This window comes from Typopeltis vanoorti, chromosome 16, assembly GCF_054136105.1.
Source record: "Typopeltis vanoorti isolate ZY-2024b chromosome 16, IOZ_Tvanoo_1.0, whole genome shotgun sequence".
Classification (NCBI taxonomy): domain Eukaryota; kingdom Metazoa; phylum Arthropoda; class Arachnida; order Uropygi; family Thelyphonidae; genus Typopeltis; species Typopeltis vanoorti.
Window position 1 is genome coordinate 117,794,947 of NC_143564.1, and position 23,558 is coordinate 117,818,504.

Sequence of the window (23,558 nt, forward strand, 5' to 3'; positions counted from 1 at the left end):
AAGAGGTAGCTGACAGTTTTAATATGTGTATAGAATGTGCTAAGCAGAATGATGCGCCATTCGACAAAATTTTGTTGCTAATGCAGCATCGAGAAAAAGCATTCGAAAAAAGTTTAGCTTCCAGGAAGCAAAAGAAAATTAGTGACAAAGAAATAAAAAAACTTTTTTTTTGTGTTATCTTGTGAAATTTTTTTTGTGTTGTGTACAACAAAGTGATAATTTTACGCAAATTAAGTTACTTACTGCACTATGCAAGTTTATTAAATCAGAATTCTCAACAATACAGTACATACAAATTAAATTTTTTTCTATCAGTTACTTCATTTATTTACAGAATTATATTGATGTACCATTAGAATCTGATTATTTTTATCTTAAACGCTAGTTATTGTTGTTTCTTGGAGGAAAATTCGCTAATCCGAACGAGCACGGTTTTTATTAGTTCGGATTAGCGAGATACCACTGTGTATATATATAACTTAGTCTGCCCACAGTACTGTTGTACTGTAGGTTTACAACCTTTTGTGGATGAAATCACATAAAAAAAAAAAAATCGCTCCCACTTAATTGTAATGCAAATTGTAATTATTTGAAATATACTGCAGTGTTCTATGTATAATTAGTTTTCTTTATCTTGGTTTCAAGCTACTTAGTTACAAGCTAAGCTTAGTTGCTGTAGTATCTCACTTTAACCTCTCATTCAGGGGGCATACAGGATATTATAATACTAATACATGAAAAGTTACACCAATACTAAGTTCCAATCAACAATTTTATAACAAATTTATCTGTTATCTGTCAAAACTCCAATATTATCAGATCCTATATTTCTGTCTTCTAAGGCACTTTTTACTATATCAATCCATCTATATCATGGTCTTCCTCTGAGTCTTTTACCTGGCAAAGAACACTCATTTAGCTAATCTTTCCTCCCCCATTCTGTTTAAGTGACCTTACCAATGTCAAGTTCTTTCGTAATATCATCATTTTTAATACAACACTGCCATTGATGCCATCTGTTTACTCCATTAATATTTCTTAGAACTCATATCTCAAATTTCTGGTCTTTCTGATCATGTGTTTTATTTTTAGCCCAGCTCACAGATCCATAAGTTAAAATGGGTTTGAAAACTGTCTTGTATGCAGCTAATTTAGTGTTTTGACTAATTTCTGAATAAATGTATTGTTCCATATACATTTATTCAGCTGACTTCCTAGCATACCTGCTTTACTAATTCTGTTGTCTATTTCTATATTTAATTTGCCATCTTAACATTGTGCCTAATTAGCTGAAATGTTTTGCTTTTCTACAAATTCACCATTCAGGATATAGTTGATGATTTTAATGTTTCTGCCTATTTTCATTGTCTTGTTATTCCTGATTTTCATACCAAATTTATTATAACAATTATTCAGTTTAGTCAGGGAATCTTTCTGTCTTGTGATGGATTTATTCAGTATTATAACGTCATCTGCATGAAGTAAAGAACTAATATTAACATCAGAAATTTTCATATCAGATTTAATACCATTTTCCTTCATAATGTGATCCATATAGATAATAACAATGGAATTAATGTGCACCTTTCTCACACACACCTGATTTAACATTGTTGTGTCGGAAAAAGTGTCGATTCACTTTTAATGAGTCATCCTATTTCCAACCCAACATAAGGTAACGTTAAAAACCATGGATATGGACATGCTTATGCCTCCAGAAGAAAATGTGCATCTTGGTAATTCAGAACTATGTCTAACCATTTTTCTAGTAGATATTAAGTGAATTTTGAGAAACCCATAACTTAAATAGATAATGTTTGTGGATTATTTAACAAAGGAAAAATTTGTATAAATGCTGAAAGATGTATATAAGATGATATATGTATTGAGCCATGTCAAAAACAGTTCGGAGTTGCGGTGACCAATCGGCCGCTGCTATGTGCATGACGTAGTCACCAAGAGAGGGCGCTCACATTAGCTATATAGGTTTCAGTGTGTAATTCAATCGCTCTCTTATTTTTCTGTTCCTGGTTCCTGATCCAAGTGCTGGATAGCCGTGAAGCTTGCTGCCGTACCCAGCAATATTCTCCCGTTGCTGTACGTGCCGCATCGACCGTAGCCACAACTGAGGAATGCGGCCAGAGTTCCAGAAAAGAGCTGTTGGTTAGCCATGCCAACGTATAAATCAGGTGTAAAAAAAAACCAACGTATAAAAGAGGTGAACCTCTTTCGAAAAAAATAGAAGTATGTCGCAGACGCCATAAGAAATATACGGTGAGGAAACCCGGAAGTCTAATTAAGGAAGTCCCAACAACTAGCAGAAAAGCAAGAACGGTAAGGTGCAAACTTTCGTATTAAAATTGAATAATAACCAAAGAGGGTTTAAGAAACAGAACGTTAAGGAGCTCCATATAGTCAACTTCCATTTTGTATCTAAAGAACTGTTTTCTTTTGGACATTTCTGTCTATGTCTAAAGAGCAAGTGACACCCTAAGCTTAAGCTGAGCTGAGCTGGGAACCAAGGTTTCAGACTGTTTGTTGGAAGAAACACTTATATCATTGTGTTAAACTTAAATTTGAATGTTAACTGAATTTTGGGGGAGGATAAAGCCTGAGCATAAGAGAGAATATTGTCCCATGTGAATTTTGCAAGATGGAGTACGTCTGATATGCTCCATATTAGGATTGTAGAATGTATCTATGTATATGTGTTATTCCTATATATATGGCAACTGAGCACTCTGTAAGAATTAACCGAACCTGAACGTAGTTACACTAAGAAGAGTATGAGATTGCTAGTATAAAATTTTAGAGTAAACCTTTTGGATACATTAACTTAAAGGAGGGGGGGGGGGGAGTTCAGACTCTTTAGAATTGGAATTTCTAACTAAAGTGTATATATGTATTTGTGTAAATAAATGTATTTCTTTAATTCAAACCACATGAGTCTGTCATTGTTCTGAGAATTGAATTACCACTTGTTAGATTTCGGACCATGCATAATTAGTAGGGGAATCAATTAGCAACTAAGAAAGGGGGGACCACGACTGCAAACCACTTGATCCCTATATTGTTTTTCAGTAGTTTTAAATTGTGTGTCAGAATTCAGTTGCCGGCTGGTGCAGTCGACCTAAAAGAATATAAATTTGTCGGCAACGGAATAGCTAAGAATAAGTAAGATAAGTAAATAATATAACTAATAATAACAGGGCTAGTACGTGACGTAACAACATCAAACCATCATCCTGTAGATTCTTCAATTCTAACTGCTGACTGACATCTTGGCGTAGAAAGATTAGCAAAACAAGTGTTCTCTGCCAGGTTGGCAGCAAAACGACCCAGAGGAAGACCAAGATATAGGTGGATTGATACGGTACAATGTGCCGTAGATGATAGAAATATAAGATCTGATAATGTTGGAGTCTTGACAAGTAACAGACTGATTTGGAGGAAAATTATAGATAGGAAGTTAGTAATGATGTAATTTTTTTCATGTAGTACTATCATATCCTGTACACCCCTTGAGAGTACATGGCAGGAATTTGATAATGATGATGATGATGACTGATATCTTAAATAGAGACTGTGTATTGCTTGATATAATATCCCATTTACACCATATAACTCTAGCATTTTGAAGAGCTTTCCTCTTGGCAACTTGTCATATGCCTTTTCCAGATCTACAAAACTTACATACAAATCCTTGTTATATTCCCAAGAAATCTGATCCTGACAACCTCTATTTGGCCTGAATCCAGCTTGATGTTCACCAAGCTTCCCTTCCACAATTTTTCGCCATTTCTCAAGTATACTTGCATAAATCTTACGAAGAACACTCAATAGGGAAATACTTCTACCTCTCACATTCATTTTACTAGATGGGTACTATGAGCACTCTACTCCAGTCATCCATTCAGGCCTTCTGAATTATGCAGTGCACTCACATATAAGACTTTTATATCCCTATACTTGAGCATTTCTGGTTGAATATCATCTACTCTAGCACCACATGGTTTTTGATGGCTTTGTATACTTCAGCTATTGATATGTATTCCAGATTGCATGAATGTTAAGTGTTTTCCACCACTGTACCGTCACTGCTTGTTTCATTTAACATTCTTTTGAAATAATTACTCCATATATCAAGGATATCTTTATCTCTAGATTTCATGTCATCTTAATCATCATTGATTCCTTTTACAGTACTCTTTCCTCCATTTCGAAATTTCTTTCAATGACCTCCAGAGCATTTTGCCACTTCTTTATGTTCTCACTCCAGTCTTCCCATGGCTTTTGTTTAGCTAGTTTTACACGGTGCTTCACTTTTTTTACATTTTTCTCTGTATTTTCTAAGAGTACAAGCTGATTTACTTGCCAATAACTTTTGATATGATTTTTATTTTCCTTGTCAGCCTCTTTAACTTCCTGAGTTCACCATGGAGTGCTGATTTTTCTATCCTTACAGACAACCTCACCACATGCCTCTCTGTTTGAATGAATCACTTTTTTCCCTCCCTCAGGGTTTTCCACCAAGCATTCAATTTTTGGTTCTTTGAGATTTTTCATTCAAACTTTTTTTTTTTTTTTTTTTTGAATGATGTTTCTGTATTCGAGTTTACAGTTCACTTCTAAAAGCTGTTCAATTTTGATTCATTTTAAAACCTTCTTACACACTTTCTTTCACTGAAATTACTTCCTATTTCAAATCCACTCTATACTCTTTGGTCATGAACTAGTGGGAAAGCATCATTGTCAACTATAATGTAGTTAATGAGACTTTTCTTATTTCTTTCATCTCCTCGGCATGTGAATTTGTATTCATTTTTACATTGTAACATGGTGTTAGTAATAATTAATCCATGTTCTGAACAAAAATCCAGCAGGCACTTACTATATTATTAACTTTCTTATGTTCTCCCCAATTTTCACAAAACATTTCTATATGTCTGCTATTCATTTTCTACTGTACTGTTTAGATCTCCAAGAAGGATCAATTTTTTATTTTTCATTATATCATCTTCTCTAATTCCTCGAAAAATGCTCCATTTATTTCTTGATAGTGGCACTGCTAGTGTGTGAAGATGCATGCAATGAGTAACGCAAGCTGTTAAAAAAAGATAAGTGTTGGTAGTAAGGAAAGATGCTATACATGACACTCTGAAACAATTAATCTATTTGGAGTATTATGTATGGAGATTCAGTAATTTGCGGTGTGCAGATAGTGTGCCAGGGATTGCTTATCTGGTGGAATGATAGTGCGTTTCAATTAAATACCAGTATTTTGTGATACTACTGGTATTTAAATTTGTGCTATTCAAATTGATGATTTTTTGGTATAATTGTTTGATATTTGTTGATATTTAGTTAGGAGTTTACGATCTCAGTATTGTTTCCATGGCTGCCAATTTCAACACCAGTCTTATCCCTTCTCCATTTAAAGATTATATTATTCATAACTTAGTTGAAGATTTTGTGGCTTGTTACACCTGCAGTATGTACGTTTTCCATTGTTTAAGGATGTTGCAAGTGTGAGATCCGTAAACTTATACACAGATAATGTGTATGTGTGTAGGAAGTGCTGGGAGACATGAGCGTCTCTATCTTGGGATTTAACGGTGGTAGAGATAGTGCTTCAGAAATGGGTGATTTTCATTTTATGGTTGCCAGTAGTGAGTTCAGATGGAGAGAACGTTAAAGACTTACATATAGATTTAGCCTTGGGTAGTTTAGCAGATGGAGATGGTTTGTCTGATGGCCATGATTGTTTGTGTAAATGGCAATTGAAAGCAGAATGTGTGGAGCTAGAAATACAATTGCTGAGAAAAGAGATGGAAGAAATAAAGACTGATTTGAGGAGGGTGAGTGAAGATTGGCTAGAGTGAGAGGAACAAGAATAGGTATAAGAGAACAGCATCAAAGAGAGAGAAAGGGGTAAGGCAAGAGAATGGGAGAGACAGTGGTAGAGGAAATTGCAGAAACGTGAGAGAGTATGTAACCAAAGGATAGAGAGGTCAGAGAGAAGTGGGAGAGAAAGGAGAGAGAGTGCAAGCTATGAGAGTTGGGGATGCTAGTGAGAGAAGGATGAATGAATCTATTTGGAGTGTCATGTATGGAGATTCAATAATTTGGGGTGTGCAGATTAGGGTGCTAGAGGAATGCTTGCCTGGTGGACTGATAGTGTATGTGTGTGTGTGTGTGTGTGTCATTAGCAGTAAAGAGGGGTGAAAAGTGTGGAGGAGATGATAGTAATGGGTAGGACAAATGACCCAAGAGGTAGCGTGAATCATGTAGCACAAGACTTGAGGTTGACTAAGGGAGACCTCAACTATAGTGATATAAATTGGGCAGAAGAGATGGCATACAGTAATAAGGGAACTGAATTTTTGGATTTCTTGAGGAACAGTGCCTTAGGCAGCAGGAGTTGGAGGGATCATGAGGATCTGATTGTAACTGAGATGTCATACTTTTCCCTCCATTGGTGAGAGTGACCATGTATTCCTGACTTGGAGGATGAATAGGCATGGGGAGGTATCAAAACAGAAAGAAGATTGGAATTGTAAGGCGGGTGAGTATCATGGACTTAGAAACTGGCCTGCAGCAAACCAGTGGATGAAAGAATTTAAAGGAAGAGGGATAGTTAATATGCATGGGAGATACTTAAAAAATTGTTCACAGTAATGACATTATATATCTTGAGTAAAGAAGATAAAACAATTTGTAGTCAAATGGATGACAAAATGAATAAAAGGAGAATTGCAGAAGAAAAAGAGATTATGGAAGGCATATAAAGAGAGAGAGAGCTGGAGAACAGTTGTGAGGAATATAAGGCTCAGGCTAGGAAAGTGACTACTTTGTAAGGAGAGAAAAATTAGAATATGACAGGAGACTTGCATTGCAATACAGTGAGAATCCTAAGGAGTTTTTGCTGTGGTGAGTAGGAGGAAAAATGATAGTGAATGGATTATCTTGCTAGGTGGAGATGGGAATTGGGTGACCAAAGCAGATGACATAGTTGAGCTATTTAATGAGCACTTTATTAGTGTTCCATTCTGATACTACAGGCTTTATTCCTAGAAGGATTAATAAGTGTTAGAAGTGAATGAAGAGGATGTATTCCGAACTGAGTACACTAAATGTCAGTAAGGCGTAACTGGTAATTAATTTACGGAATTAACAACGCATATAAAGTATATTAATTAAAGATAACTTTAATGAATCACTTCTATATTTCGGCAATGTCACATTGCCATCTTCAGGAACATAAAGATATGGTATGTGCACTAAGGAACTAACAAAGCAAATGAGGAAGAAAGTAAGAAACTAATTTTGTTCCTAAAGTCCTAATGGTGCCCTCTTGCGGGCTAATTTGGTAGTCTTGGCAGTTGGGCTGAAGTTCTCATAATGAAAGTCTCCCAAATTTGGGGCAGTTTCATGCACCCAAATTTGTTGAGGTTAGGAACGTTTTTTAGAGCTGCTGAAGATTCTTTGAATAATCTTTCGTATTTAAACTTGCTGCGATGGATTATTTTTGTTTTCTTCCAACGAATTTTACGGTGTGTATCTAAGGCATGGTCTGCCAGCCCAGAGCGGCTGTACTGGTGAAACCGGATTTAGTCTTGGTGTTCTGAAATCCTGATATTTGTTGTTCTGCCTGTTTGGCCAAAGTAGGACAATTTGCAGCTGCAAGGGACCTGGTATACACCAGGTAGGTCTAGGGGAAGTGGTTGGTCTTTGGTAGAGCGGATAAGGGATGCCAACTTTTTATATGGTCTGTAACAGGAAGTAAGGTCATATTTTTTGAGGATATTAGTTATTTTTTCAGAGGTGCCCTGGATGTAGGGGATAGTGATAGACTTGGTGTAGTCTTTATTGTGTAGGGGGGTTGTGGTTTACAGGTTTTAGTATTTTTTTGGGGTTATAGCCATTGGCTAAGAAAGTGTTGAGGATGTGGTTTAGTTCCATAGTCAGGGCCTTGTCATCTGAGCAGATTAATTTTGCCCTGTTATATAGTGTTTTTATCACCCCATATTGTTGTGAGGGGGGGGGGGATTGCTGGTGAATGTATCTGCCAGTGTGGGTGGGTTTTCTGTAAACAGAGAAAACCAAAGATCCATCTAGCTGGTGGGTGATTAAAGTGTCTAAGAAGGGGAGGGTGTTGTTTTCCTCTTTTTCTAAGGTGAACTGGACTCTGGGATGTTGGTTGTTTAAGTGTGTTAGGAAGGAGTGGAGTGTGTCTGAGCCATGTGGCCAAATAGCAAACACATCATCTACATAACGAAGCCAAATAGTGGGTTTTTGTGGGGCGGAGTTTAAGGCTTTCTCTTCAAATGTCTCCATAAAGAAATTGGCCAAGGGTGGGGAAAGTGGTGAACCCATGGCTGTCCCCTCTATCTGTTTGTAGAACTTTCCTTGCCAAACGAAATAGCCTGAGTTCATTGTGAACTGAAATAGGGCTGAGATATCGGGAGGAAACTTGGCTTGGATGAACTCAAGGGTTTCTTTCAGTGGGACATTAGTGAATAGGGAGGAGACGTCAAAACTCTTGTTTTGGCGTCTCGTTTTAGCAATCTGATTATCTTTTACAATAGAGTATCCAGAGCAGTGGATGAAGATAAGGCATACATTATCACTTGTTTCCATTTTTCCTAGGCATTTGACTGGATGCCACGACAAGTTGATTTTTAAGTTGTATCATATGGGATTGGATTGGTGATTGACTCTCTGGTAGATATCAGAGAGTTGTATATGGGAAAGCAGTATCAGGAAACAGGAAAGTTACAAGTGGAGTTCTACAGGGTTCAGTCTTAGGACCATTGCTGTTCAATCTTAATGTCAATAATATTGCCACAAGACTACATGGAGATGTTCATGACTTATTTTTTAACAGTATTAACAACACTAAATAATTTTATCAAAAAAGATGTTTTATTAACTTTTTATATTTCGTTGAATTTCGAATCAGCATCATCAGAGCACAACACACTTGTGCATGTGACAGTGAGTGAAGTGAACAGTACAGTTGCAATGGACAAAAGATCTAAAGTCCTATTTTAGTGCCCCTCTAAAGTTGCAAAAAAGTGCTGATGTTCTGGCTCTTCAAGAGGATTTGAATAAGCTAGAAGGGTGGACAAAAGACATGGGTATGTCAGTTTAATGCAATTAAATGTAAGGTTTTTAAAATTTGTGATCCACAGAAGAGATGCTTCATACTCACTTCGTGGAGTTATACTGAAAGAAGAGGAAGGAAGCAAGGGATCTTGGGCTGATTGTATAGATATGGGATTTAAAGTTTTGGGGACCTGTTGCAAAGGTTTGTGAAGACATCTCAGAGAATTGCAGCAAAGTTTAGGAGAACATTGACCATAAGAAATAAAAGCAATCTGGTCCCATTGTATAAAGTTTTTGAAGGGGATGAAGTAACTTTGTGGAGAGGGTACATAGACTGATAACTAAAATGATTTCAGGACTGTACAACGTTGATTATGAGGATATACTGGAAGCATGCGGACTATAGAGTTTGATGTGGCAGAAGGCAAAGCGGGGGAATATGATTGAGTCATTTCAGCTGTTGAAGTGTTATTATTGTATTAACAATGATGAGGAGATTTTTTCATATGGTAGAATGAGGGAAAGGAACAAGGACAAGAGGTTATCCCTGGAAGTTGCAAAAGGAAGGTTGTGAGTAAAAAGGGTAAGAAGCAAGTTTTTTTGCATGAAGAGTGGTAGAAGCATGAATGCATTGCTTGAGAAGGTGCTGAAAATTGCAGACTGTGGATGATTTTAAGGAAGTGGTTATGATAGACTTTATGTTCACTAGTTTTGATCTCCAGCAATGAGTGTTGACTCCATGGTGATCAGGGAAAATAATAATAAATAGAACCTTTTGTGGTATGCCTAGGCACAAATAAGTCTGATTGTCCAGTTTCTTGTTTGCCCACAATCATTATACTTGATTTATTTAAATTAGGTGATATTAAATCCCACATTGTTTTAAAAACCGAATAAGAAACTCAAAGATTGGAATCAGAGAGTTTCATGCCCGAGAGAATATAGTAATAATAAACTATAAATTCTCGTAGACAGGCTTATACGTTGGTTATGCATTATTTAAAAACACTTAAGGAATAGAACAACGTAGTTAAGAATATAAACTAAATTAAACTTTAATAAATATTTTCTGATATTTCGGCAATGTCACATTGCCATTTTCTAAAGGAACTTACACAAAAAAGTTACGTGCATGTAGGCACAACACAGAAACTGGGAGATGAAGAGATGAAGCTATTTGTTCTCCCTAGCAGTCCTGATGGTGCCCTCTAGCGGGGCTAAGTAGGTGTTCTTGGCCGTTGGGCTGAAGGTTTTGCAGATGTAGGTCTCCCCAAATTTGGGGGCAGTCACATACACCCAAATTTGTTGAGGTTTGGAGAATTTCTTAGGACTGAGGCTGATTCCATAAAGAGTCTTTCAAATTTGTATTTGCTACGGTGTATCACTGTAGCTTTCTTCCACCATATTCTGTGGCGTGTATCCAGAGCATGGTCCGCAAGCCCAGAATGACTGTATTTGTGAAAGCGGATGTAGTCCTTGTGTTCCGAAATTCTGATATTCGCTGTCCTGCCTGTTTGGCTCAAAGTAAGACAGTTTACAACTGCAAGGGACCTGGTAAACACCAGGTAGGTCTAGGGGAAGTGGTTGGTCTTTAGTGGAGCGGATAAGGGATGCCAATTTTCTGTAAGGTTTGTAACAGGAGGTCAGGTCATGTTTTTTTAAAGATTTTGGTGATCTTTTCCGAGGTGCCTCGGATGTAGGGAATGGTGATGGATTTAGAGTAATCCTTGTTGTGGGGGGGGGGAGAGGGGATCTGTGGTCAGTAGGTTCTAATATTTATTGGATTTTTTTAGCGGGGGGTAGCCATTGGCTGAGAAAGTGTTGAGGATTGTGATTTAGTTTCAGTGTTTAGGGCCAAGTCGTTTTGAACAGTATTAGTTTAGCCCTGTTGTATAGTGTTTTCACTACTACCATATTGTTGTGAGGGGGGGGGGGGGGGATTGTTGGTGAATGTATCTGCCTGTATGGGTGGGTTTTTGTAAACTGAGGAAAACCAAGTATCCATTAGGCTGGCGGGTGACTAGTGTGTCTAGGAAGGGGAGGCTGTTGTTTTCCTCTTTTTGCAGAGTGAGTTTGATTCTGGGGTATTGGTTGTTTAAGTGTGTTAAGAAGGGAGAGAAGTGTTTCAGAGCCATATGGCCAAATAGCGAACACAATCATCAACATAGCAGCCATATGGTTGGTTTTTGTGATGCAGAGGCTAAGGCTTTTTTCTTCAAAGGTCTCCATAAAGAAATTGGCCAAGGGTGGGGGAAGAGTGGTGGAACCCATGGCTGTCCCCCTCTATTTGTTTGTAGAATTTTCCCCTGCCAAACAAAATAGCCTGAGTTCATTGTGAACTGAAATAAGGCTGAGATATCGGGAAGAGAAAATTTTAGTTATCCTTATTAAGGATAATAAAGAATTAGTTATCAACCAAAGCGGATAAGGGAAATGCAACTGTATTACTTAACCAAAAGGACTACATAGGTAAGCTGAATGCTCTGCTACTAGATTTGGCCACTTACCTCCCTATCAATTACAATCCCACCTAACTCTCAAATTAGAAAACTTCACAGGCTCCTTAAGAGAGTCACTTCTTGGCCTGTAGAAGTTACCAACAGTTAAAGCCGTTTTAAACTCTATATCCCCCCCGTATTTACAGACTCCCAAAAAATACACAAAGAGAATGTGCCATTACGTCCCATAGTGGATGGCATTGATTCTCTCCACATACAAAATTAGCTAAACATTTGGCCAAAGAGCTCACTTACACTATACTGGCAAACACAACCATCACACATAAAAAAAACTCAGCCCATTTCAAAGCCAGCATAGGAAAACCTTACACTCCAACATACTGACATAATGGTCAGCTTTGAATGTGTCCCTCTTTATTTACAAATGTCCGACCTCAAGGAAACTTTAGAGCTAATCCAAACTAAATTTTCTCCCCGATATCTCAGCCTTATTTCAGTTCACAATGAACTCAGGCTATTTTGTTTGAGGCAGGGAAAATTCTACAACACAAATAGAGGGGACAGCCATGGGGTTCACACACTCTCCCCCACCCTTGGCCAATTTCTTTTTATGGAGACCTTTTGAAGAAAAAAGCCTTAGCCTCTGCATCACAAAAAACCAACCATATGTCGCTGCTATGTTTGATGATGTGTTCGCTATTTAGGCCACATGGCTCTGAAACACTTCTCTCCTTCTTAACACACTTAAACAACCAACACCCCAGAATCAAACTCACTCTGCAAAAAGAGGGAAAAACAACAGCCTCCCCCTTCCTAGACACACTAGTCACCCGCCACAGCCTAATGGATACTTGGTTTTCTCAGTTTACAAAAACCCACCCACCATACAGGCAGATACATTCACCAACAATCCCCCCCCCCCACCACCCTCACAAACAATAATGGAGTAGTGAGAAAACACTATACAAACAGGGCTAAACTAATCTGTTCAAACGACTTGGCCCCTAAACACTGAACTAAATCACATCCTCAACACTTTCTCAGCCAATGACTACCCCCCTAAAAAAAATCCAATAAATATTAGAACCTACTAACCACAGATCCCCTCTCCCCCCCCCCCCCCCCACAACAAGGATTACTCTAAATCCATCACCATTCCCTACATCCGAGGCACCTCGGAAAAGATCACCAAAATCTTAAAAAAACATGACCTGACCTCCTGTTACAAACCTTACAGAAAATTGGCATCCCTTATCTGCTCCACTAAAGACCAACCACTTCCCCTAGACCTACCTGGTGTTTACCAGGTCCCTTGCAGTTGTAAACTGTCTTACTTTGGCCAAACAGGCAGGACAGCGAATATCAGAATTTCGGAACACAAGGACTACATCCGCTTTCACAAATACAGTCATTCTGGGCTTGCGGACCATGCTCTGGATACACGCCACAGAATACGGTGGAAGAAAGCTACAGTGATACACCGTAGCAGATACAAATTTGAAAGACTCTTTATGGAATCAGCCTCAGTCCTAAGAAATTCTCCAAACCTCAACAAATTTGGGTGTATGCGACTGCCCCAAATTTGGGACACCTACATCTGCAGACCTTCAGCCCAACGGCCAAGAACACCTACTTAGCCCGCTAGGAGAACAATAGCTTCATCTCTTCATTCCCAGTTTCTGTGTTGTGCCTACGTGCACGTAACTTTTTTGTGTAAGTTCCTTTAGAAAATGGCAATGTGACATTGCCAAAATATCGGAAAATATTTATTAAAGTTTAATTTAATTTATATTCTTAACTACGTTGTTCTATTCCTTAAGTGTTTTAATAATAAACTATGAAAGTATCGGCAATTACTAGTGTGAGCTAATGCAAGTATTCCTAGTATGTTGTACAAACTCGGGCAACTCGCAGCAAAGGAGGTAAAGTTCTGATCGCTATTCTTGGTATTTTCCATAATGTAAAACACTATTCCTAGGAAATGTATGCTGTTATTACATTATGGTGGGAGGTCACTACCCAGACCGGTTTCAGCCTTTATTGAGGCTTCATCAATAAAATCTTCAAAATTACCTCCTTTGCTGCGAGTTGCCCGAGTTTGTACTACGTACTAGGACTACTTGCATTAGCTCACGCTAGTAATCACTAATACTTTTATAGTTTATTATACTATATTCAGCATGAAACTCTCTGATTCCAATCTTTGAGTTTCTTATTCGGTTTTAAAACAATGTGGGATTTAATATCACCTAATTTAAATAATGTTTATATTGCCGAAATGAAGCCTATTGGCTCTTTATATTTAAGTAACTTAATGGGTGCACCTTTTTGACAAATCGTATAGCAGCGTATATAAGTTCTTTTCGCTATACCCTTTGGTATTAATTTGGTCTAGCTACTCACTGATGAAGCCTCAATAAAGGCTGAAACCGGTCTGGGTAGTGACCTCCCACCATAATGTAATAACAGCATACATTTCCTAGGAAATGTGTTTTACATTATGGAAAATACCAAGAATAGCGATCAGAACTTTATCTCCTTTGCTGCGAGTTGCCCGAATTTGTACTACGTATTAGGACTACTTGCATTAGCTCACGCTAGTAATCGCCGATACTTTTATAGTTTATTATACTATATTCGGCATGAAACTCTCTGATTCCAATCTTTGAGTTTCTTATTCAGTTTTAAAACAATGTGGGATTTAATATCACCTAATTTAAATTATGTTTATATCACTGAAATGAAGCCTATTGGCTCTTTATATTTAAGTAATTCTACTTGATATTTCCAGTCATTCAGAAAGATTATCCTTATATTTATTGATTACTATAGCTACTCTCCGTCTTTTTCCTGATTGCTATTACCTGAATATAACATTTTGCATTTGTTACTGAGAAAGATTTCATCTGTTTTTGTCTTCTTTGTTCCACTCACACACCTATTATGTCGATCTGGTACTTATCCAACTTTTCTGCTAGTTCCATTTCTTTTCACTTGATGCTTCTTATATTGATAGTACAAGTCTTGATCTCTGCTGATATTGAGGTGGGATTTGTTCCAGTAGCTGACTTTGGTTGTTTGCCCTGGTTCTCTGACTTAAATAACAGAGGCCTTGTTTAACCGGATGATACCCCAGCCTACACAGAATTCTGTCATGTTGCTCCATCATTTTACATTGTGGTTCAGGCCATTAAGAATATAGTTTGGTTGGCTAAATCCCAAATCACCAGCCTCTCCTCGTTCATTTAGTATCCAGGTAGATGCTTAACAGGGTGCACTGCAAGAAGGTGAGAATTGGATATTAGGTCAGAAGACCAAACATGGAGGAACTTTTTTCTAAATCCATTTGAAGCCTCCAGTAAGTAGTCTCACAGTGGACATTGAAATTCATCCATCACCTAAAGACATTCATAAAACATTCAAATCCACAACTTCTTGGCTGAAAAATAAACAATGAGGCTGGCAAAGAATACTGAAGGAGCAGTTTCTAGTGTAGTGAAGATCAGTTTCATCATCCTTAATTCACAGGACTAGTGCATGAGTAATGGAGATGCCATTTTATATATATATATATATATATATATATATATATATATATATATATATTTCCCCCAAGGGTTATCATTTCGTGATTGAAGAACAACATAAATAATACATAAAGAACAAAGACAATCATTTGCAGATAAATAGGATTAATATTGCTGCTGAGGCTTTAATTGTGGGTCTCTGCTGATGGAAGCTATCTCTTTCGCAGCTCTCTTTCCTTTTCTGAGAAGTGGAATTTTTTCATCAGCATGAACACATAATATCCAAAATTCAGTGTGTGTGTGTCCATTTGGATGTGTGCATGGTCAAAAGGCATTAGGCTGTTTACCTATAGGCAGTGAATTAAAATTCATCATCTACTTTACACACAGACTCTGTAACTTGTGAAACTAAATGCATCTATAACTTGTGGTCATCGTCATCATCAAATTTCTGGCATCTACCCTCAAGGAGTGTGTACAGGATATGATAGTATTACATGAAAAATTTACATCATTACTAACTTCCTATCTATAATTTTCCTCCAAATCAGCCTGTTACTTGTCAAGATGCCATCATTATCGGATCTTATATTTCTGTCTTCTAAGACACTTTTTACTGTAGCAATTCACTTACATCTTGGTCTTCTTCTGGGTCTTTTTTCTACCAACCTGGCAGAGAACACTTATTTTGCTAATCTTTGTCAACTGCTTTATCCCTGCCAAACCCAGTCATCAATGCCTTGTAAAGAAGCCTGTGACTTTTATTTGCAGTTTTTGCAGTGTGGCCTTTGAACTTCAGATTCCTTTCCATCATAATGCCAAGATCCCTAGCCTCATTAATTTCTTGTAGCATAACCCTGCCAATATAATATGCCATTGTACATGTCATCACATCAAAGTGCATAATTGTATGATTACTAACATGGAACTCCCAACCATTATCATTTGTCCAAATTTCCAGCCAGTTCAAATCATTCTGTAAATGCTGGATATCAGTAGCATCTCCTGTTAGATCCTTCCTGATGTCATTAATGTATCCATTGAACAATCTTTTAAGGACCGATTCCTGGATACATCAACAGTCACCTTAAATCTGGCAGATTCTCACCCACTGTATATCACTTTTTACTATCTCTCTGTCAACCATCCACTTATCCAAGTGTCAAAAGTTTATATTTCAAACCAATATTTTTCCAGTTTATGCAACAAGATATGTAATATCTTATCAAATACCTTAACAAAATCCAGAAGTATCATAGTGCATTTCCATTCCTTTATCCAACTCAGCTATTTAACATTTTTAATAAAAAAAAATTGAGCAAATTGCTAAAACATGACCTCCCTTTAGTAAACCCATGCTCTTCCTTGTAGAGTATACCTTGTCTATAACTCATTTCAGTATGCGAGTTCCAACTTCTCCAAACATCTTCACCACTACTCCAGAGATACTGATAGGTCGATAGTTAGACACATCGATTTTTACACTACCTTTGTACAACGGAACTACAGTAGCGAACAAATTAATTCAAACAAGCGAAATTTTCATCTTGGTTTTGGTTTCAGTTCATAATAATTTTGGTTTTGGTTTGCTGTTTTCAGTTTTCATTTAGTTCACTATTTTGGTTGAGTGCTGCGTATTTTAACTGTCTCTACAATGTTTATTAATAGCGTTGTGTGTTTTTAATAGTGTAAACAAGTTGACAATGCTTTTTCTTTTGTTTGTTCATTTTGTGTAGCTATAAAATGGATAAATCTCCAAAAAAGTGTTCAGAAATATGTACTCTTTCTCAGCACACGTCCATGACTCAAGGACAAATTGCCAGTGAGCATGGTGTTGGTTCGGATTCTGTTAATGAGATTTTAATTTAGAGTTTTAGGGAGACAGGTGCCTTTTCTCCTTAATAGAAAAGGAAAATGTGGATGAAAAAGGAAAACTACACTTATTCAAGATCATTTACTAGTTAGGAAAAGCAAAATGAATCCAAAATTGTCTGCTATAGACTTAGAGACTTGGCAGCTAGTGGGATTAATGTTTCTAACATGACAATCCATCAAAGATTGTTGGAGGCAGGGAGGACTGCCCACAGATCGGAAAACACTGTTGATGAAGGCTATGCAGAAAAAGAGGCTCCAGTGGGCAAAAGTGAGATTGTTGAGAAGTGGAAGACGATCATATTCTCAGATGAGAGCCACTTCTTTGTCCAGGGAGAGCGAGTATCCTATGTTCACAAATCAGCAGTTGAGAAGATTTCTCCTGCTGACTTTCAACAAGCTCCTAAATACCCAGCTAAAAAAATATTCTGGAGTTGTTTTACATATGATGGTCCAGGATCACTTATGCCTGTTGACGGTATGATGAAAAATGACCAATACATAAAAATATTGGAGAAAAGAGTGATCCCACAGATCCAGAAACAGAGACCTCATCTTCCAATAAGATTTTGCTCCGTGCCACACTTCAAAAAAAGTGAGTGTTCCTCAAAAATCGCAACATCCATTTGCTTCAGTGGCCAGGTATACTCTCTTGACATTAACCCAATAGAAAATTATTGAAAAAGCAACTTGGAAAATTAAATTGTGATATAAAGGATAACTTAATACAATCCATTATAAAAGTATGGTTTCAAGATGCAGAAATAAGAAAAAATTGTTCTACATTGGTTGAGTCCATGCCTAAGTGAATTTTATTATTATTATCCAGGCCTCCATGGAGTCAAAAGACTCATCGTGGGAGGTCCTTCCTAAGAAACACAATGTCTATCAAGACTCATCGGGGAGAGGGCCCCCCCCCCTAAGAAACACAAAGTCTATCATACCACTCCTTAAACTCACTGACCGTTCTCGCTCTCACCACTTCATCAGGCAATGCATTACATGGTTCAACCACCCTCCATGCAAAGAAACCCTCCTCACCTTCTTGCTCACGGTTTCCTTTCATAACTTCCATGGATGGCCTCTTGTCATCACTCTTCCCACTGTTCAACCAAGCGAAAGAACTCCCCAGTGTCAACCCTCTAACCACCTCTCAACAGTTTAAAAGTCTCAATCATATCACCTCTCCTCCTTCTATCCACCAAACTCTGCAGTCCACATTCCTTCAGCCGATCCTCATAACTATCCTTGTACAGTCCTGAAACCATCTTTGTCATCCGTCTTTGTATCCTTTCCACAGTTAATTTATCCCCTTCAAATCCTGGGGACCAGATCTGAGAACAATAGTCCAAGTGTGGTCTGATCAGAGACTTATACAACGGAATGATAACCCTCTTATCTCTGCAGGTCAGTGTCCTTCTCATAATTGCAGCAATCCTCTGTTACCTTCACTACCTTTGCAATATGTCCCCTAAACTTCAGGTTTCTATCAATCATCAACCCCAGATCTCTTGTCTCCCCCTACTTCCTCCAGTATAACTCCTCCCATAGAGTATGCAGCATCCCATCGATGTTTCCCAAACCTCGAGACCTTACATTTTGCTGCATTAAACTGAGACCCCCATTCATTTGCCCATCTATCTAGCTTATTCAAATCCTTTTGCAGGGCTACCACCTGCATTATTACTAATAATCCTTCCCAGCTTCGCATCATCCGAATTAATGAACTTAGAAACAGAGGAGCACATATAAATTATTAGTTAAAGTTGGAGATTAATTTTTGTACTTATTTTCTTGCAAAATTAATTTTTTTTAATTTAAATGTGTGTTCAGATTAATTTGTTTGCTACTGTGTCATACATTCTTTCCATTCCTGTGTTATCTTTCCTGATTTGAGTCTTCCCTTTGACAAGTTATGCAAACATGTCAACGGCCTGGCCATTTCAGCTGAACATTCCATTAACATACGTGCTGATACTCCATCTCTCCCTTTTGCCAAATTGTTATTGAGATTATTCAACTGCTCTTCAACTTCATTCTAATGCACCTCTATCTCTATAATGAATGTAGTAGCAGTACTGTGCACCATACATCAGCACTTGGTTGTTATATCTTATCAAAGTGAGCACTCATTAATTGAACAATCTCATTAGCTTCTGACATAAGAGTACCATCTGCATTCAGTAGTTATTCTTCCACATTTATTCTTTATTTTACTTGTAGCATGATGATAACATTCATTTGGATTGTCTTCTTCCAGGATAGGCAATTTCTTTTTGTACTTCAATATAGTTTTTCACACATTACTCGTAATTTTTTCAGCCTCAGCTTTACTTTTTAACTCCTCTCGCCCATATTCTCATGATATTCCTTCCACATCATCTTCTTCTTCTTCTTATAGATCTCTTGCTTAATAATGTTGCATGTCCATATCACTTTTCTTATTCAGTAACAGATACCATCGGACCAAAATTATTATGTATAAGTTTATTAATTTGCACATATTAGCTGGCTTTCATGCTTTCAAAATTAAAATAAAAATAAAGTTATTACAAGATTAATTTTTGTTGGATATTTTTATCCAGCTTTATTAGGCAAAGTAGTTTGATTAAATGACAGAAATGTAATTTCATATACAAAAAACTTCTTTGTGTTATTTTGTCTCCAGAAAGCAGTGTTTAAATGATAGATTATGGAAATTGGAATTGCCAGGATCTCCAAATTTTAGGCTATATATATCTCCACTACAAAAGTTCAAAAATTATTGTAATTTTTAGGAAGAGAAAGAGGACAGTAGTCACTCAAATGACAGTAGAACTAATGTGCAGTCTGTCAAAAAAATAAGTGAAACCCCAGATTTGCTGAAGAAAGTAAGTGGTAGTAATTCAACTTCAAGCAGTAGCATTTTTGCTGAGGATGCTGAAAGTGAAGATCTCTTTAACAGAAATACTGAGTAAGTAGTTGCAAATAATTACATAATTATAGGTTGTAATAAGTTCACAAATTTTCTCTCATGTTGACTAATTTTGGAAAATTTGAGTTACAAAATATGAACAAATCATAAATAAAGAAAAAAATAAATGTTGTCACTGAAAAATTGTAAAGATAATTTTTTTTAAAGATTAATTTTTTTTTAAATATTTAAATACTTAAAAAAAAGTTTGTTTCTCCAAAAGTCACTTCAAGATGTAATAGCATGATTGCTATCTAAATTTCAGAAACATAAGAATATAATAACCAAATGTAGCCCCCACGACTGTTTTCAAAAAATTTTAAATTGTCCACTACTATTAAAGGTCATCATGATACACTTTCCTGCCTTGCAGTGTGAAGCATCCCATACATTAATTTCTTTATTTAAAATCACCTTATTTTTGCTCACATGTTTGGGGAGATGCACCTAAAACTTCCCTGAAAGTCTTTGATGCTGTCCAGAGGCAAGTGCTTAAGCTCATAGATTGATTCCTCTCTCTCTCTCTTACAGATTCACTTCAGCTTCTATCTCACAGATGCAGTATCTTTGCACTGTATCTGTTGTAGATACTTTCTACAACAGATACAGTGCAAACGTTACTATGGAAGTATCTGTAGAATGATGGTTGCCAGTGAATTGGCACCCATTCTTCCTCCACTTTCTGTTGCTCCTATTAATACAAGAGCAACATCTGTTCAACTGCAAACACACTGAACCTGCTGCTTCTCCTCTTCATCTTTTATTCTCTCCACCTCTGCCTTCTGAAACAGCCTTCTTCATAAAGTATTTCTGAACTACAACCTGCTGCTCTTCAAAAAAAAAAAAAAAAAAAAAAAACATCAATATACTTTTATCTCAATCTTTATAGTAGGTCTCTCGACTCTTGTGTGTGGGATCTTTTATCAGCTTTATATATATCTATATAAAGCTGATAAAAGCTAGAATTAAAGGATTGTTAAGAGATAATTAAAGGAAAGTTAAGAGATGGAGTGAAGCTGAAACTATTTTCACAACAGAAATTAGCATCAAATGATGATATGCAGGTAGGGTTTGCATGTCACTATTATTATTATTCTCTAATATGCACACTGTCAACAGATGTGTAGGCAGCAAGTGGCTCACTAAAGAAAAATACAAGGGTCTCCCTTTGTGAGAATGACAAAATCCCCCCCCCCCCCCCAAAAAAAAAAATTATAAACCTTCCATTATCATCAAGCATCCACTTAATTTTCTCTGTGCAATTTCTTCACTATGATTCTACAAAAAAACAAAATCTTTGCATTTCTAGATGTTTGTCGAAAATAATATTCCAATGAAAATTATCCCTGCACTTGTTTCCATATAGGTACTGAGAAACGGAAGCACAAAGGGTACCAAATTTAGTGTGTCCTGGCTGGATTTTCCATGTCACTATATACAAGCACACATGCCTAGCCATTGTGGATTGAAGTACATACTGTGCTGTACAGTTTATAACCATTGTCAGTTTAAGAACTGGCTTGCGAAATTCTTGAAAATTTAACAATTGGTTGTCCAAAACAGCTCCAGCTCCAGTGTGTAGAATACTGTAATAATACATAATCCAGTTACATTATTAATAACTTTCTATGAACAGTTAGCGTCCAAATTAAATCTGTTATTTGTAGTCACCATTCTTGTCAAATCTTCTAAATCTTCCTATCTAAATCTTGAACTTCCTCTGGATCTTTTTTCTGCTATCAGATACATTTTATGCTAGCCATTCCTTTGCCATTCTGCTTAAGTGATCATACCACCTTATATTAGTTCTGTTCATGCATTCTTGGATGCTTAATGTTCACTTCTTTCTAATATCTTCATGTGAAACATGATTTTACTACTGATGTTATTAATTCACTTTATTTTCCTCTGATTTGGTTGGTAGGCTTTGATTAATTGTTTTATTTTCTGACCTAGCTTTTGGATCCATACATTCAAGTTAATTTGGACACTGTCTTGTATACAGCTAGTTTAGTATATCAGCCAATTTCTTTCTTATTCCATATAAATTTCTTGATCTCATTCCCTATAATTCATACCAGCCTGGCTTATTCTATTACTTTTTCTATAGTTTTATATTGAGAATGTAACTAATATTTTCCATGTTCATTTTAGAAATTATGGGCTTTACAACCGTGTTACAAATAACTCGACGTTTCGATCTTCATATTAAGATCATCATCATCTGGAGCATATACAAATATACAGGACAAGCTAAGTTACATTACATACAGTAAGCTAGAGAAACAATGAATTGATCACAAGTTCTAATGGCATGACCTCTAGTGAAAAATTTTTTTTTTTTTTTTTTTTTTTTTTAAACTACATCAAGCTAAATTCTATTTATGATAACATGAATAAACATTCTTTCTTACAGATAATTTTCTTTCTGGCAGTACTGAAAGTCAAGAATGCGAAGTCAGAGAAACTAGAGCTTTTTTTAGGGGGGGAGGATACAGGTGAGTGTGTATTCAGGTTCCATGAGGTTGGTGAGTGAATATAAGAATTATAAAAAAAAAAGATAAAATCTCTCAAGTGACAAAATTACATGGAATAGTCAATACAAGATGTAGGGGTGTGGACCTAGTGGGATACTAATCCTCGAAGTATCAGTAATATGAGGGAGGAACATTTGACATTAGTTTGTTGCAGCCTTGGCAGAAGTTATATAGGTATTATAGTGAGACTTGGTTTGACAGCAGATGGTGTACTCACAGGGATAGAAGAGGTTGAATTGGCAAAACTATCTCTGCGTAATTCTGCTTTAATATACCCACTCTCTAACCTCTCGGTTTTGAATTTGAATCCTGCCATGGGCATTGATGTTTGTGATTGTCTTTAATTAGAGATGAATTGCATCATTCAGTGTGAAGACCACTGCCAGTAGAGGGTTGAATTGGCGTGAAAAATATTCCATGTTCATTATCTGGAACAAGGTTTCCAGATTATATAATAAAAAAATACTAAAAACGATTTTAAGAAAATCCTTTAGCCCCACCCATACTACTGATGTACTACAAATTTACAACCTTTCAGTTGGGAAACACACAAAACCTTAAGACATTGCAAAATCTCCATGTAATTACTAATGGTCAACTCAAGGTGGGTTATCAACTTATATATTACAAGTATGTGTAAAGAATTGGAAGTGCTTCCGACTAGGCTATTGAACTCGGGTCTCAGCTCTGATACAGTCCCAAGGGAGGGACTGTATCAGAGGGATGGATATGAAGCTGATGATACGGATATGAGGGTAGCTGATGGGCAACCTGTAGTTGATGAAATACCAAAGAGTAGCATACAGGAAAGAGGGCAAAATAGTTCTGTTGCATGAAGGAGGTGCTTCGTGACCGAGATGCCAAATTATAGATCAGTCAGTATCTCAGGAGTGGCAGTAAAGGTATTGGAAAAAGTGATCAGTTATGTGTGGATAAAAATATGATACCCATGGTTACAGCATAACCTTGTGAATGGGAGGCTGTGCAGTATTAATTTGCTCACTTTTTTTATAATACAGTAATGGTTGAGTTGAATGCAGGGAATCGCTACGCAGCTGTTACACCAATTGGAAGCAGTAGGGATGGATACGAAGCTGATGAT

At 36.9% G+C, this 23,558-nt stretch overlaps 1 protein-coding gene across 3 annotated transcripts in view; it reads left to right on the forward strand.

The window, feature by feature from the left end:
• LOC150098282 (uncharacterized) overlaps positions 1–23,558 on the forward strand; it is a 709,319-nt gene that overhangs the window by 400,445 nt on the left and 285,316 nt on the right. For all 3 annotated transcript variants that reach the window (XM_090406261.1, XM_090406264.1, XM_090406263.1), the window contains exon 16: positions 19,744–19,919. In XM_090406261.1, the coding sequence (XP_090262387.1) occupies positions 19,744–19,919 (176 nt within the window). The remainder of the gene's footprint in view (positions 1–19,743; positions 19,920–23,558) is intronic.